This window comes from Strongylocentrotus purpuratus, unplaced genomic scaffold (assembly GCF_000002235.5).
Source record: "Strongylocentrotus purpuratus isolate Spur 01 unplaced genomic scaffold, Spur_5.0 spur5_scaffold_11, whole genome shotgun sequence".
Classification (NCBI taxonomy): Eukaryota; Metazoa; Echinodermata; class Echinoidea; order Camarodonta; family Strongylocentrotidae; genus Strongylocentrotus; species Strongylocentrotus purpuratus.
The window spans coordinates 9,441,388-9,456,676 of NW_022145596.1; the positions used below are offsets into that span (position 1 = coordinate 9,441,388).

General features: G+C 34.7%; 1 protein-coding gene across 1 annotated transcript; it reads right to left on the minus strand.

The window, feature by feature from the left end:
• Positions 1-334: 334 nt before the first annotated feature.
• Positions 335-10,028, minus strand: LOC590604 (fatty acid hydroxylase domain-containing protein 2). The gene is made up of 7 exons (XM_030980572.1): positions 9,993-10,028; positions 7,201-7,331; positions 6,282-6,480; positions 5,516-5,634; positions 4,755-4,963; positions 3,614-3,886; positions 335-2,960 (listed from the first exon to the last, which is right to left on the minus strand). The coding sequence occupies exons 2-7, from the start codon at positions 7,306-7,308 to the stop codon at positions 2,783-2,785; spliced, it is 1,086 nt and encodes a 361-aa protein (XP_030836432.1). The 5' UTR covers positions 7,309-7,331; positions 9,993-10,028; the 3' UTR covers positions 335-2,782.
• Positions 10,029-15,289: the final 5,261 nt, after the last annotated feature.

Genomic DNA, 15,289 nt, shown 5'->3' on the forward strand with positions numbered 1-15,289 from the left:
GGACTTGAGGTAAACATCCCTCGTATTGAATGGTGAGAGAGGAAGGAAAGGAAAAATGATGAGATGACAGGACCACATCCCACATACAATCGGTAGCCCAGGTAATTGATTCAATTCAATTTTTAGTGACTATAATCCCCCAAATATGATCCTTTTCAATTTGTTTTTAACAATGGATAACAAATTTCAAAATTATATTTTTCAAAATTGATGTTTCATCCAATAATTAAGACCGAAGTCCAGCCTTCCACTCCCCTTCCTAATGGCTAGACCCAAGCTACGACTGACACATATCTGATGAAGATATAAATAAAAACATATTGTATTCATAGCATAGATTTAAGTGATATAACCATTTATTTCAAGGGTTCTTTAGATTTTTTTTTTCATTTCAAGAGAGAATAAATCACATATTTCATTGCTCTCACTTATTTTTACAAACTGGCAAAAGCGCAAGGTTCACAAAGCGAATATATTACCCACAACCTCTTCAGCACACTAAAATTACTTCTGTCAAAACACATATAATTTTATGATTTCATCGTGTAAAATAGTTCATTCTAAACTATATTTTTTCATTAACCATTAATATCTCAAGGTAAAAACTAAATTTCAGATACCTAGTTAAAATATTTTCATGTCCATTACAGACTTTCTTGAGAAGCTGAACTTCAACTTGCAGATTAAAACTGACTATTATCCTGACAGGCTCAAACCTGACGTAAATCAATTAAACCATTCCAAGTAAGAACATAATTATCATCTCTTTCTGATTAAATATAAATAAAAACACAATTTCATAAGCTAAGTATTAATCAATTTTTCTTTTCAAAAATGTTTTCTATGTCATAATGCCCTGAACACATTTTAGACAACTGGCTCAGACTCCCAAATTTTGTCCACATTTGAGTAGGACGAATTTTTTATACAATAGTTTTTTTTGTAAAATAGCTTTTGTAAAATATATAAAATAGCATGCCAATAGCCTAAAGCAAATATTTTGACTAAAAACTATTTCCTACATAATCAATGTATTAAACATAAAGAAGTAAGAAGAAAGAAGAAGATTAAGAAGGAAAAGAAGAAGAATAAGAAGGAAAAGAAGAAGAATAAGAAAGGAAGGAGAATATGAGAAGGGGAAGGTAAATGAGGAAAAGAAGAATACCAAATGTACTTATATGGCACATTAGACAAGGAATACCCAATTTTGTTACATTGCTATATGCTCAGCTTCAGTGTAGTAAATTGTGCTCAAATAATTCAAGGACTATCTACCTGCATCACCCATTTACCACACCTGCAACAAGACAACCGTTCATGAGCAATAAACATCTAGGAAATGTGGAAAACTTGCATATTAGTGCTACTGCAATGATTATTTCTTTAATCAATCTAATCTATCTACATCTACTTAACGTCATCTCCATTTTCTTTGAGCAATAACGGCAGCACCAGCTTTCAATACATGTAACACACAATTCCCACACAAACACTATTACATTACAAGAAAAATAGTCTTGAAAGTTTTATATAAATACATGTACCATGTCTGCTTAAATATATATGACTCTATTCTACATGCAAACATGCGCACCATTTTTTTTGGTTTGTTCCATCTTTGTTGGGGGAGGGGGGGGGGGGGTGTCTCAGTCTATCTCCATCCGATTCTCTCTCTAAAGTACACTTTGCAATAGAGCTTAAAAGTTATTTTCTCGTTATTACTAACATCATAAAAGCATATTTCTTGTTGGCATACCGAACTTCAATGAACATAAATATATATTTCACATGATGGTTCATAACCTATTCTATGGCAGAAATACAGTTCTTATTCACAGCATGGCAAACAACTTGTTCATAAATACAGGAAAGTAAAAATAAATTCTACTTTTCATTTGAGTAATACAAAACATGCATGTCCACTTTCTGAAAGGTAATTAAAAAATACAACATGTAAACAAGACTTAGCTAAAATGTTCTATTCCCATGTGACAACACACACAGTCCTTCAGAAGGAACACATTTAGAATGCTCTTCTACATACAAAAAAATATTGAAATGGTAATCCATGGACCATCAGATTACTTCCCAGTCCCATACATGCATGTCTCTGTTTGTTATTGTCATTGCATGTTGATCTCATCAAGGTGTTCAAACAATCCACCTTTTTCCTCACGATCCCACAGTGCATTGTGGTTTCCCCGAATCCCATGATAAACAACCATTTTGTCACAGTGAATCCAAGATACCTTTCTAAGACAATTCTAAAACAATTTGTCAAGTTTTACCTTTAATTTTGTTTCTTCAGCCAAGATATAGACGTGCCTGTACCATGCAAAGTAAAATTTTGTGCGAGTGTAACATATACATGTAACTAGAGTGTTACAAAGGTTTACAAAGGTGTCATAAAGGTGTTACAAGGTTCTATGTGTGGGTCACTTGGGGATAGAGGGGGTCATAAAGGAGTTACCAGGGGATTACTAGCGTGTTTGTCGTGGTTTAGTGGTTCATTCGCTTCACTCTCAATCCAAGGTTTTAGAATTCATATCCAATCCTGGCAATAACTTCCTTTGGCAAGATATCAATACACATTTGCCACATTCAAATGGGTACCTGGCAATTGATGGGGGTTATAATAATTGCAGGGCCCTAAGAAAGAACAGCATTAAAGCCGCTGATGAGGCTTCACCGGGTAAAAAAAAATCTTAATATTATTATGATTCAAGGGCATCTAAAGGGTGTCATGAGGGGATTACTAGGGAGTCGTTGGAGTCACTACAGGCTATTCATCCTTGTCGCACTCTATATTCTTACACCTGGAATCATCAGGGAAGGTCTGGGAGACAGGGGTGAGCCCCAGGAGAAGGAAGTGACGGTGGTAGGGCTTGGTCTTGCGGAAGAGCTCGTCGGTACCATGAAGACGGTCCAGGAAACCCAGCGTGCCAAAGTTATTAGTAAATCTAAGGAGAGAAACAAGAAATGTATGAAGCAAATGATTATACATTCAAAGCACATCAAGGCACCCCTTAAAAATATAAAAAATCTCACAATTTCTCAACTGCTTCATTGTTCACCATGCCCACCGATTAACAACTTTAAAGCTTAACCCAAATTTGCATCAACTTTACGTAAAATGATACCTACATTGTAGCATTATGCTGTCACAGGAGCATTTCTGATCTTAGCGTAAAATAAAAAGTGATGCATTTCGTTATAAAAATGAATAGAAAACAAAAATCTTTGTAGATTCATTGTTCTTTCTTTGTGTAAGCATGAAATCGTTGTCTTTTCTCTGCCAAGGCTCCCCTAAAGGATGACACACAAGGTTACATCCTGTATGTATAGGGCTGCAAAGGGGAAACCCCTATTTTAGCCTAATGAGTCACTATGGCCCCTGGTAACATTTAACTTGTGTAGGCTGCCCAAGTCATTAATTGCAGAGCTTTTGCTTTAAACTGGATTTCATCATTTTGATGGTGTTATATGGTCTGTAGAGACCAAACACAAATAGAAATGAAAGCCTAAAATAAATGAAAGATATAATGCTATAGCAAGATGACATACTGTAGAGACATAAATAGATTGCATACAATCAGGGTATTCCCGAACTCACTTTAGATGGTGGAAGTCATGCGCCTCTGGGGAAGGCATGAGGGGTAGATGGTACCCGCAGTGAGAGTTGATGGCCGACGCCTGGGCTAACATGGCCCACATTGTGAGGGTAGCGATATGCGAGCCCATAATCAACGGGCCCAGCACGACGGGGAGGGTGTTGGAGAAGATGTGCTCGATGGGATGGGCATAGATGGCTACCACGCTGATGGGCGCAGTCCACTCATGGTGCTTCTTGTGGACGTACTTGTAGAGTCTTGGATGGTGGGACAATCTGAGTTTGAACAATTTGCAATAGGTCACAAATAAGAGTGTATCTTCATATGGGTTCTCTGAAGAATAAGAATGTTTCCAATAAAATGTTCAAGTATAAGGTTATCAAGTGTGCCTGGGAGTTTGAGCCAATTGTGTAAAATGTATTCAGGGCACTATGACATAGGAAAGTATTTTATACTTCCAAAAATAGTGTTTTGAAAAAGAAAAATTGATAACTAGCTTATGAATTGTTTTGTTATGTTGTGATGACCATTGGATTTGTAATGACACAGGACTGTAGATGTAAGGTTCTGATGATAAAATCTCAGCTAAGGCACAATGTTCTTTTGCGAGACATTTATCTACATACACCACTTTTAAAACTCGTACCAAAAGAAAATGAGATTCTGTGAGGATTGCAAATTTTCTATTGTCCTGTACAACACGGTGCAAATCATGGTAGGAAAGGTATGCATTTTGTATGTGAGCTAAAACTCTGCAACAACGGATGATATCAACATCATTTAAAGCGCACGGAAGTAATGTTAAATGTTATGTAATACCCTCTATACTACATCTTTCTATAATAGCTATCAACCTATAAATGCCTATGTAAAATCAGTGAATCCTGTATTCTATATTAAGTCTAGGCAAAGAAGAGAAGTTAGTTGTTCATCAGGTTGACACCATGTTTTGCAATGAAAATGCATTTTATATTGTGATATCTTGTTTATGAGTTTGACAAGTTATAACAATGTACTGCCTGTTCAGATAGAGGGTGACAGACTACTGAATAAAGAGAGACACTTCAAGTCAGCCATCTTTGTACACAGTGAGTTATTTCAGTCTTTAATTAGTGACAACCCCATAACATATATGTTCCTTACCTGTGTGAGTAATAGAAGCCAAACTCCTCGACGATAAGGAAGACAAAGAGCTCCAGCATGACCCACTGGAAGGAGGGAAGCTCCGCCGCGCTAAAGCCACAACCCCTCCACCCCATTAAGTGGTACACACCCACGGCTATGGGAAATACAACCACTGTCTGGTTAGCGAGCACCGTCAGCACCGCCTTGCGTAGCTTGCCTTCTGGGATCTGTACAAAGCAACAAAAAAACGGTCATAAAAGTTGAATGAACGTATATGAGGTCATTGAGGTGCTTCTTTCCAGGGGGTACTCTTAGAGGATTCTCTTAGAACCCCATCTTTGGATGAGCATCTATGATTAGGTCATCAATAAGATAATTCCACATGGCATCAATAATTTGAACTAAAATCATAGAAAGATCATGCCTATATCCACAAAAGAGAAATGACTTAAAACATAAGGGGGCACATGCTTTTTCATTTCATTTTCTGAAGTTTCTCAAAACGTCATTTATTTTATAGTGATAAATACTGATTGGAAATGTCTAGAAACACCTAGGATTATGCTATAGATTGTTTAAGAATATACTGCATCTGCTGGATGGTGGTGCATGTAACTATTGATAGCCTCTGTGTTGATGGTTGCACAGAGGAAACATGTAAGATTCTTGGCCACTCAAGGAAACAAAACTTTTTTGTGGGGGGGGGGGGGGGGGGGGGGGGTGAGGGGTTGTTATCAATGTGGTGGCGGTCTCCTTGGTATAACCATGGGAAAACTTACAGGGTCATTCTGGGTTGGTTGTATCTTGTACTTGATGATGAATGATGGCCTCACAAGATCCACTATCAGGAAAAATGCACACACTAGCCAATACTGGACAATGATGAGCACCAACATAGCTGGATAAAGAGAAAAGGGTGAAGATAATCACATAAGGGTTGATAAACAATAATAAGTTATGCTTATATATTTTGCTGAATGCATTTCTATCATCATGTATGTACACTGCAACTCTGCTTTTCCAGTCTGTGGTAAAGATAACGTTATAAATGTGAATCATCTACATCTTCACAACTCATTCCTCATTCAATGATTACGAAAGCTCGCGATAACTCAGGATTAAAATGGGTGTTAAGTGAAAATTACATTGGCTCCAAAGGGGTTAATAGTTACTCTGCTAAAGATGGCTGGATTCCTTTTTTAAATCAATGTAATAGTAAGACTTTACATATGTTATGACCTTTTATATCTGCTTCAATTCACTGTTCCAATTCAGGAAAAGTCACTTCAATGAATGTTTAACCCAAGACAAATGCAACTTCTGAATACATGTCATCCCATCAGTCATATAGAGTCCACTAAGAAAGAAACAAAAAGCATAGGTTTTCATAAAGAGAGATTTGGAATTTCCTAGAAGTGTGCTAGGTCATGGTGATTTTGATCAACACTTCTTAGCTATTGTTTACATGCATAAGTCTTGTCTAGCATTCACACTTCAATCTATTCGATCTAATGTTAAGAAGGAAAAAAAGGACGTTGTCATTACTTATTGAGATATTCAGTATATCTCCTTCAAAGACGTCATAAACCTTCCCCCATTGCCTCATCCAGAAATTGCCCGACACGCCCCAAAACAGCTGAAGGTAGTATGTGAGGGTGTTCCGAAGTGCTCCCAGGACGATGATGAACCCACCAACAATGAGGGCGATCTTGGCAAAGACCTCGCAGAATCGAGACAACCGACTCTGGGGTGAGAAAACAAGAGCATTCAAATTGGGTATTTAAGACGTAAAGGATCAAGATCAAATCATTTCACAACTATTACTTATAATACAAGCTACAGTTTTTAGATTTTTGTTATAGTTCTATCAGATTAGTCGCGAGATTGTTATCGAATAGTACTTAGCAGTGGAATTGACATTTTGAATCACAATTAAAAACTGCAAGATCCAACATAAGTTGAATTTCTTCCAAACATTTTGCCATTTCATAAATTATGTAAATTAAAAGCTACTGTCAGAGATTTACCGGGTATAACAAATTTGCCTCAGAAGGAAGCAACGTTTTCAGAAGTCCACATACATGTAACCTTTGCACTGTCACAAACAAATCCTCCACTTTCAAATGCAACTTGATGTTTATTGGTACAGGGGTGTTTCACAAAGATCATAAGTCGAACTTAACTCTTAAGTAGGACTCAAACATTATAGAGAGCCATTTGTAGCCTTAAAATAAATTATATTTAAAAGCAAAAATTCAAGTATTTAGACATTTTATAAATTCCACATCAAGAACATAAAATGTCCTTGATAATAAAAAATATGACTGATTTGAATCAATATTTGATGCCTTCTAAAATAATTTTTACAAAATATTTTCATGGATTCTAACAGCTTTCCATAATTGTTAAGTCCAACTAATAGGATCTTTGTGAAACACCTCCCAGATCCCTCTTAGAAACAAACCTTTTGTTCTTGTTCTGCATCTTTGATGTCAATGGCTGCTTCCTTTTCCAGGGATGCCTTGCCTGAGTAGCAGCAGGTCTCGTCTCGACTCTCGTTATCCCCCATCATGGTTGCTATTGGTTACCTTCAACCTATTAGTGAGAGCGATAAGTGAGAGCCTACAATTAAGAACCACCTGGACATTCACATTCAAAAGAAAAAAATTCTTCATTGTGCATGACAGAAATTATGATTTTGTGAATAGTGGTAAAGCCTTGTCTTATCTCAATATAAATTTAAAATTCTCAGGCGTAGACAAGCTAGATCAATGTCTAATTTCCTGCAAATCTCTCACTTTTGAATGGAAGGGGAAGTTATACCAATAGGCCAGTTTCCACAAGGCACAATATCCGAGAACCCCTTGAATAAAGCAAACACATGTATCGTATGCACACAGAGTGTAGGCTGCTATGCACCGATAGTTCTTTGTTTGTCCAACCCTCCGATTACGTAATGCATTTTAAAGGTCTGTGTTTACAAATACAAAACTGGCCTAGAGCACAGAATCTTAAGGCTTATTCAGGTACGACACAGTAAACCACAGCAACAAAAAAAAACCTTCAAAGAAAAACATGTACACCAACTGTAGTTGAATGTTAACTGCGTGCTACAAAAATCTTGTGCACATTCACTGAGCGCTGTGTTATAAGATACAGAAATGTGACGAGTACGCAGGATTTTTTCAAGGAGGGTGTTTGAAAATCCACCGACCGATATTTCGATCAGGGGGGGGGGGGGGGGGGGGGGCTAAGGAGCATTTTTTTTTTTTTTAAATCAGCAAACCCTCCCTTTTGAGCGAAAGCGAAAGCGAAAAAATTGAGGGGGGGGGTTTGACGTACCCTCAGAACACCACCCTCCCCCCCCCCCCCCCCCACCCCCGCGTACACGCCTGAATACACTGAAGTTTCTTACACCATAAGGCATAAAAAAATCTATGTTTTGTTGCATCATATCTTAAAAAGGCCTTAGTGGGGTACATATTTTGCAATAAAACTTGTATGCACAAAGTTCATAAAACGAAGTGGAGGTAGATCTAGAAATTAAGTCTTGATCTGAGACACTTGGAGAAACCAGCTAACTTGACGCAACCATAATAATTACAATCCAATCCATTTTTCTCATATAAAGACTTAAAGTTAGATCTATAATTATAAAATTTTAAAGACTAAATCAATAATGATGATTGAGATGAGTCTATAAGACTATATAGTTAAAGGTATTACAGAGTTTTGGTATGGGGTCATGAATTTGGTTCAAATGAACATATTGGAAACAAATGCGATCTTACAATATTCAGTGATCATTTTCGCGGTTGAAATCGAGTCTAAAGTGATGAAATTGTAAATAATAAACTCTTTTCGTTGTATAGCTCCCTCTCAATGTCAAGATATTAATTTAGCTATAAAACAGTGTTTCTTGACTAAAATCGACCAATTCAAATTGGCTATTCCCGTTTGGAAATTATATATCATAACTACATATTCTGAGACTTTCATGGTCGCAGCTATGATTGTATAGCCGTAGACGCTATTTGTAAATTATCCAAATTTACCGGGAGCACCGGTAAATTCTTATATTCATTTTTTGTCGAGAGCAGAAGTGTTTTAGGTGCTAAATTTGTTAGTGCTTAAAATACATCCCAAGGGGCACCCAAATGTTTCAAAATGGTAAAGAATCTTTATCCAGCCAATTTTCAAAAATTTCCCAAAACTTTGTATTACCTTTAACTTTAGTCTACATGAGCATGACAAGAGGAAAAATCTTTCCATTGGCCATCCTTGCCTGTGATGTCAAACACTAAGTTTTAGCTTGATTGGTCAATTGAAGTTGCTACTGCTAGTGTGTATAGCGCAGAACAAGAATGGAAATACATGAGCATATTTCTTTCTCTGTACATTAGCCAAACCTTGGACCTGGTGGCAATGCTCGGACTGGACCGGCCTCGATCTATCAACAGTCTTTTTTTTGTGGTAATGGCAATCAGTCAAGAACTGGCTAAGGTCTACTTAGCTTAGTAACTTAGGTCTATAGACTCTATATAGATTTCTAGGCCCGAATTCACAAAGCTAGGTTTGTCGACAAACCTCCTTTTGTTCTTTACAAACCAGGTTTGTAAAAAGCGTGTAAAAACCCGTCATATGACGTACGAAAACCAAGGTTTGTCGACAAACCTCCTTTGTGAATTTGGGCCATAGAGTCTAGGCCTAGATCTAGGCTTAGATCTAGATCTAGATGATAGTTAATATAGGCCTAGAACTACTAAAGTTACTAGCCTAGGCCTACTACTAGATCTAATCACCAAGACCAACTCCTTTCTTTTTATTAATATCAATTTCCTTCTTTCTCTCTTTTTTCTCTTTTTAAATATAAAATGTGTAGATTTTAGACCTTATAACAGTTTTTAAAAAAGTAAGGCTTCTCTCTCCCCTTTTCTCCCTTTTCAAATCTCATCTTTTTCATTTTAATAACCAAAACAAGGAATTGCACTGCACTAGCACGTCTACGCCTCAGTCTCCACTCCATTCATTTCACATGCAAGTATGCAACGAATGGCACATCACATGCACTGCACTGCACTGCACCGGCATAATTTATGGTGAAGTTCACATTCACGATCGAGATCGAGAGAGCTGTCGATTCATCAGTGAATTTCAAGCACTGATGACAATAATAATAATCACCTAGCTGCTGGCAGAGGATAATATTAAGACTAAACATATCTCGAACAATTTTTAAATTAAATTATACCGTACCTCAGCTTCAGGAACCATTTGCGGTAAACGAGTTGCTTTGCTCTGTGTTTATGTTTTACGAAAGATTATTATGAGAATACGTATTTGGTAAGAAGTAGTATAGGAAATGTCGTCATGCGTAGTCTGCAAATACAAGCGTCAATTTTATCTTAGCACTGGCAAATGAAACATTGTGATGAATTAATAACTAAAATAGAGATTCAGTATGGGCCATTTACCCTAATAAAATAACAAATTAACTTCTGATTCCATACGTTTATTAATAACAAACCAAATTCATGATAATTGTTATCAGTCGTTTCCCATGTAAACTAAAAAAAAGTCTATATATCAGAACTACAAAAGTTTGTTGACACCAAAAAGTTCGTTCACTTCTTGATGCGTACCAGCATCAACACAAAACACATGATATTGATTCCGCTGTAGTTGCACAAGTTCACCTTCAAAGCTCATATCTTGGTTTGGACCGATGCCCAGTTATTGTTCGCATGAATTTAGGAACAACGCCTCCTATTCCTAATGCAAAAGTACAAATCCATCTCTATCTGTTAATTAATTTATTCATAAGATAAGATAAGATAAGAGTTTTATTTGGCTCTATAAGACTATATCGACCTCAGTCTTCAGGGGTATGAGGGCATAAAATATTTACACTACAATACAGAAATAAATATAAAACAAAGTAAGACAAACTAAAATACATAGACTACATTGTTATATTTCTGAAACATAATAAACATGAGCTAAAGACTAAGTATACACTATACAATTTAAAGATATAAGTCACATTGTTTAATTGGTTTGTCTATACCACCAAGAGTACACTTGTTTTTTTTGTTTTTTTTAAATAGGACCATGCCTTTCAGCCTTAGAATCCGGCTTAATCCAACGAAAAAAATTGTATTATATACTGTTAGGAATCTTACGAGTTTTCTTAATTGTTTAACACGATCTATTAAAATTCACATCCTACAAGAAGAGAAGTGAATTCATCAGAGCACGACGCAAACTTAAAGGTACGAAAACAACAATCCAGGAGGACTTAACTACAAAAAACCAAGAACTCTACACAAAAACATTCAAGTGCAAGGATGTTCTGGCTTCTTGGACTAGTGATGGGCGAATCTTTGCCCTCGTCAAGGCCACCGATGGCAAGGAGGTACGAAAACTTATCACTTGTACCCATGATCTCGACATCCTGTCCAAAGCGAACTGAAAGCATAGTGATTCAAATAGAGTTAATTGCATCCTCAATACACGTCCCTGATCATGTCTTTTTATAACCTAAGTTTTACTATTGTATTTTTTAAATTTATTCTTTCTTTATCAAACAGTTTTAGCTAAATTAATTAATTATTTAGTTATCTCTTTATAACCCAACATTTTTTACTCATTATTGTTACATATGTGTGTTTTTGTAATGTCAGTTGTAAATGTTTATTTTATATGTAACAGGCAAATAATTACCAAAAGTATCAAACTTATACATATGTGCCAAAATATCTGTATCCTTATATCGTTAACTGAATAATACAAGGGATAATACTTCTCTGGGATATTTACAGTTTGAATCTAAATATTTTTTACCTAATGAATTTGATGATTATGTTAATTCTTGTGATGGAAATGGTATGTTTTCTATCGCACATTTTAATTGTAGAAGTTTGAAGAGAAATTTCGAAAATATGAGTAATTTTTTGAAATGTTTTACACATACATTTTCACTCATTGGATTAACAGAAACATGGTTAACCAATACAGATACACCCCTTTTAGAATTGCCAAATTATATTTTTATTACAAACAACCGTCAAAACAAGTGTGGTGGAGGAGTAGGTATTTATCTTAACAATTGTTTAAAATTTAAAAGACGAGAAGACTTAGAGATATTGAATGACTGTGTAGAAACGATTTGTGCTGAAATTTATTGTCATAATAACAATGTTGTTATTATTGTAGTATATAGACCTCCAAGTAAACCATTATCAACATTTTTGGAAGGTGTTGAACTAATAATGCATAAAATATTGAATGAGAAGAAAGAATGTTACTTTCTTGGTGATTTTAATGTTGACCTACTTTCTTCAAGTCCATCTGTCAGTACTTTTGTTGATTTATTTACGTCATACTCTTTTTTACCTGTGATATCAAAACCAACCAGAATTACACCTCACTCTGCAACCCTCCTCGACAATATATTTACAAACGAATCTGATAATGTTATTAAGTCAGGTATACTTGTTTCTGATGTCAGCGATCACTTACCAATTTTTTTAATCATTGATTGCGATTTTGTAAATGAAATAATAAGTTATGTAACATTTAAACGTAAGATTGACGATGATTCCATTGTAAGATTTTGTATACTTTTACGTAATCAAAATTGGGAAGAAGTTTATAAATCAAATGATGTTGATCAGAAATTTGGTACATTTCTTGATCAATATATTTTACTTTATAATGCATGTTTTCCATTAAAAAAAACTGTGCAAAAAAGAAAAAAAAGTGATAAACCATGGTTTAATGCATCTTTGAAGAAAAAATGCAAAAAAAAATATAAATTGTATCATAGGTTTATAACTAATCCTACTCCTCATAGGGAAGCTAAATTTAAATGTTATAGAAATGTTGTAAATGATGAAATACGAAAATGTAAACGTGATTATTATAATAATAAATGTAATAGTTGTAAAGGAAATATCCATAAGACCTGGAAAGCTATAAATGATGTTTTGAAGAAATCTAATGGCAAGAAACAATGTCAAACTATATTGTATAATGGTGAATCAACTGATGATAAAAATGTAATTGTTAATGGTTTCAATGAATATTTTGGTACTGTTGGCACTAAAATTGCTGATAACTTGCCGAATTTGAATGTCGATTTTAACAGTTTTTTAAATAATGTAAATTACTCTCAATCAATGTTCTGTGAATCCATAACATTTGCAGAAATTTTAGATATTATAAAAAAAATTAAGGATAATGCAAGTCCAGGTGACGACGACATTAATACAAAAGTTTTTAAAAAATCTATCTGTTTTGTTTTAAAACCATTGTGCAATATTTTTAATCTCTCTTTAGATCAAGGAGTGTTTCCTCATAGACTTAAGATTGCTAAGGTTATTCCAGTTTTTAAAAAGGGGGATCGAGCCCAATTATCTAATTATAGACCAATTTCGCTTTTATCAATTTTTTCCAAGACTTTCGAAAAACTTGTTTATAAGAGACTTATTTCATATATTGATCAAAATCAGATTTTATACAAAAGACAGTTTGGATTCAGAAAAGGTTATTCGACATATATGGCTCTTGTAGAATTAACTAACAAAATATCTCAAGTATTCGAGGAAAAGAAATTTCTTATTGGTATATTTTTAGATTTATCGAAAGCATTCGACAGCATTAATCACGAAATACTTTTAAACAAAATGGAACGCTATGGTATAAGAGGTACACCCTTAAAATGGTTTCGGAGTTATGTCAGTGATCGTAAACAATATACATTTATAGACAACCACAAATCTGATTTATGTAATATATCTGTTGGTGTGCCCCAGGGATCTGTTTTGGGGCCCCTATTATTTCTATTGTTTATAAATGATCTTCAATTTATTAGTGATGTATTATACTCAATTATCTTTGCCGATGACACAAGTCTCTTTATTTCAGGTAATGATGTAGCAGAAGTTAATAATGTATTGAACGTAGAAATGAAAAATGTTACTAAGTGGTTCTCTGCTAATCGATTGGCTGTAAATATTGATAAAACTTGTTACATGATATTCAAACCTAAGAATAAGTTCATTAATGAAGATTTAATACAAATATTTATTGGAGATTGCTTAATACAACAAGTTAAACAAACAACATTTTTAGGAGTTACAATTGATGATAAAATAACATGGAAATTACATATCGATGACATTTGTGCAAAAATTTCTCAAGCCGTAGGAGTAATGAATAGATTAAGAAGTGTTGTTCCAATGAGGATTCTTTTAACTCTGTATTACACAATGATTTTACCTTATTTATCATATTGCAATATTGTATGGGGTAACAGTGCACTGTATCTTAGAAATAGAATTGGAGTACTCCAGAAACGTGCAATACGTGTTATTTGCAATTCACAACCTCTTGCCCACACAACCCCTTTATTTCAGCAGCTGAGTATTTTAAAAGTGGATCAAATGTGTAGTTTGCAAATTGCAATTTTTATGTACTCCTTTTTTAAGAACATTTTACCAGATAGTTTTAATAATTATTTCACTTCAAATTGTACAATTCATAGCCATAGTACCAGAAATTCAAATCACTTAAGATTACCGTTATATAAATATAGTTTCTCTCAAACAACAATTTCTTACACTGGTGTAAAATCCTGGAATTCAATACCAGTAGAGATTAAGAACAGTCCGACACTTTCTAATTTTAAACGTAAATTTAAACTGTATATTTTACATAAAAACAATTCACAAACTTATAGTGGTACAATATAATTTTTTGTTTGCCTGTCTAATTTACCTACTTAATTTTGTTTTATCATGTACTGTACGTCGCTTTTGTTTGTGGGCTTTTGGTTTGTTTTTGTTTTTGGTTTGTTTTTATATATAAAATATCTAATATTGTTCTGGGGATTAGCCTCGACAGGCCCCTGGCCTTTGTTGGTCCCCCCACATGTTTTTTATATACATGTATTTAGTTGTTCTTAGTTTTTGTTCGCTTTTTGTTTCTCTTAATATTATTGTTTGTTAATACTGTATTTTTTATATGTCTGAACATGTATGTATACTTGTTGTTTTTTATGAACATGTGGAAAATAAACTTGAACTTGAACTTTGAAACAATTTGTCCATGTGAATTGTGCTAGGGTTACTCACAACAATACTGCCTTTCTTACTTAGAAAAGGGCAGACAAAAATATAGCGAAATTCATTTTCAATTACAACAAAGACATTCAATTTTACTTTCTTCGGGATTACATTCTTGAAAACCTTCCATTATTCATTGGTAAGCGGTGTGACCTGCATCGGAATCGACACCGAGAAGTGATTGCACCTCTTGATTCAACTTTACCAAATACTTTACAAATAATATTTCGTTCTTGATAACTCGGTAGTTAACACAAATGCGATTTGACCAAACATTTGACAATATTTCTTGCTTTGACGACGTGTTAGTCAATCTGAGCTTAGCACGAAGAATCCATGTATTACTGAATCCATCCTCTTGCCTTTGCCACACATTTCCTAGCCCAGCATTTTCTACACATGCATGACAACCATTTAGATAATTGA

Excerpts from the sequence above, each read along its gene's own strand:
- LOC590604 (XM_030980572.1), bottom strand. The coding sequence starts at position 7,308 with ATGATGGGGGATAACGAGAGTCGAGACGAGACCTGCTGCTACTCAGGC. Across the intron at positions 5,635-6,281 it reads TATACTGAATATCTCAATAA|CTATGTTGGTGCTCATCATT; the intron begins GTAATGACAACG and ends CTCTTTATCCAG. Across the intron at positions 4,964-5,515 it reads AACCAACCCAGAATGACCCT|ATCCCAGAAGGCAAGCTACG; the intron begins GTAAGTTTTCCC and ends TGCTTTGTACAG.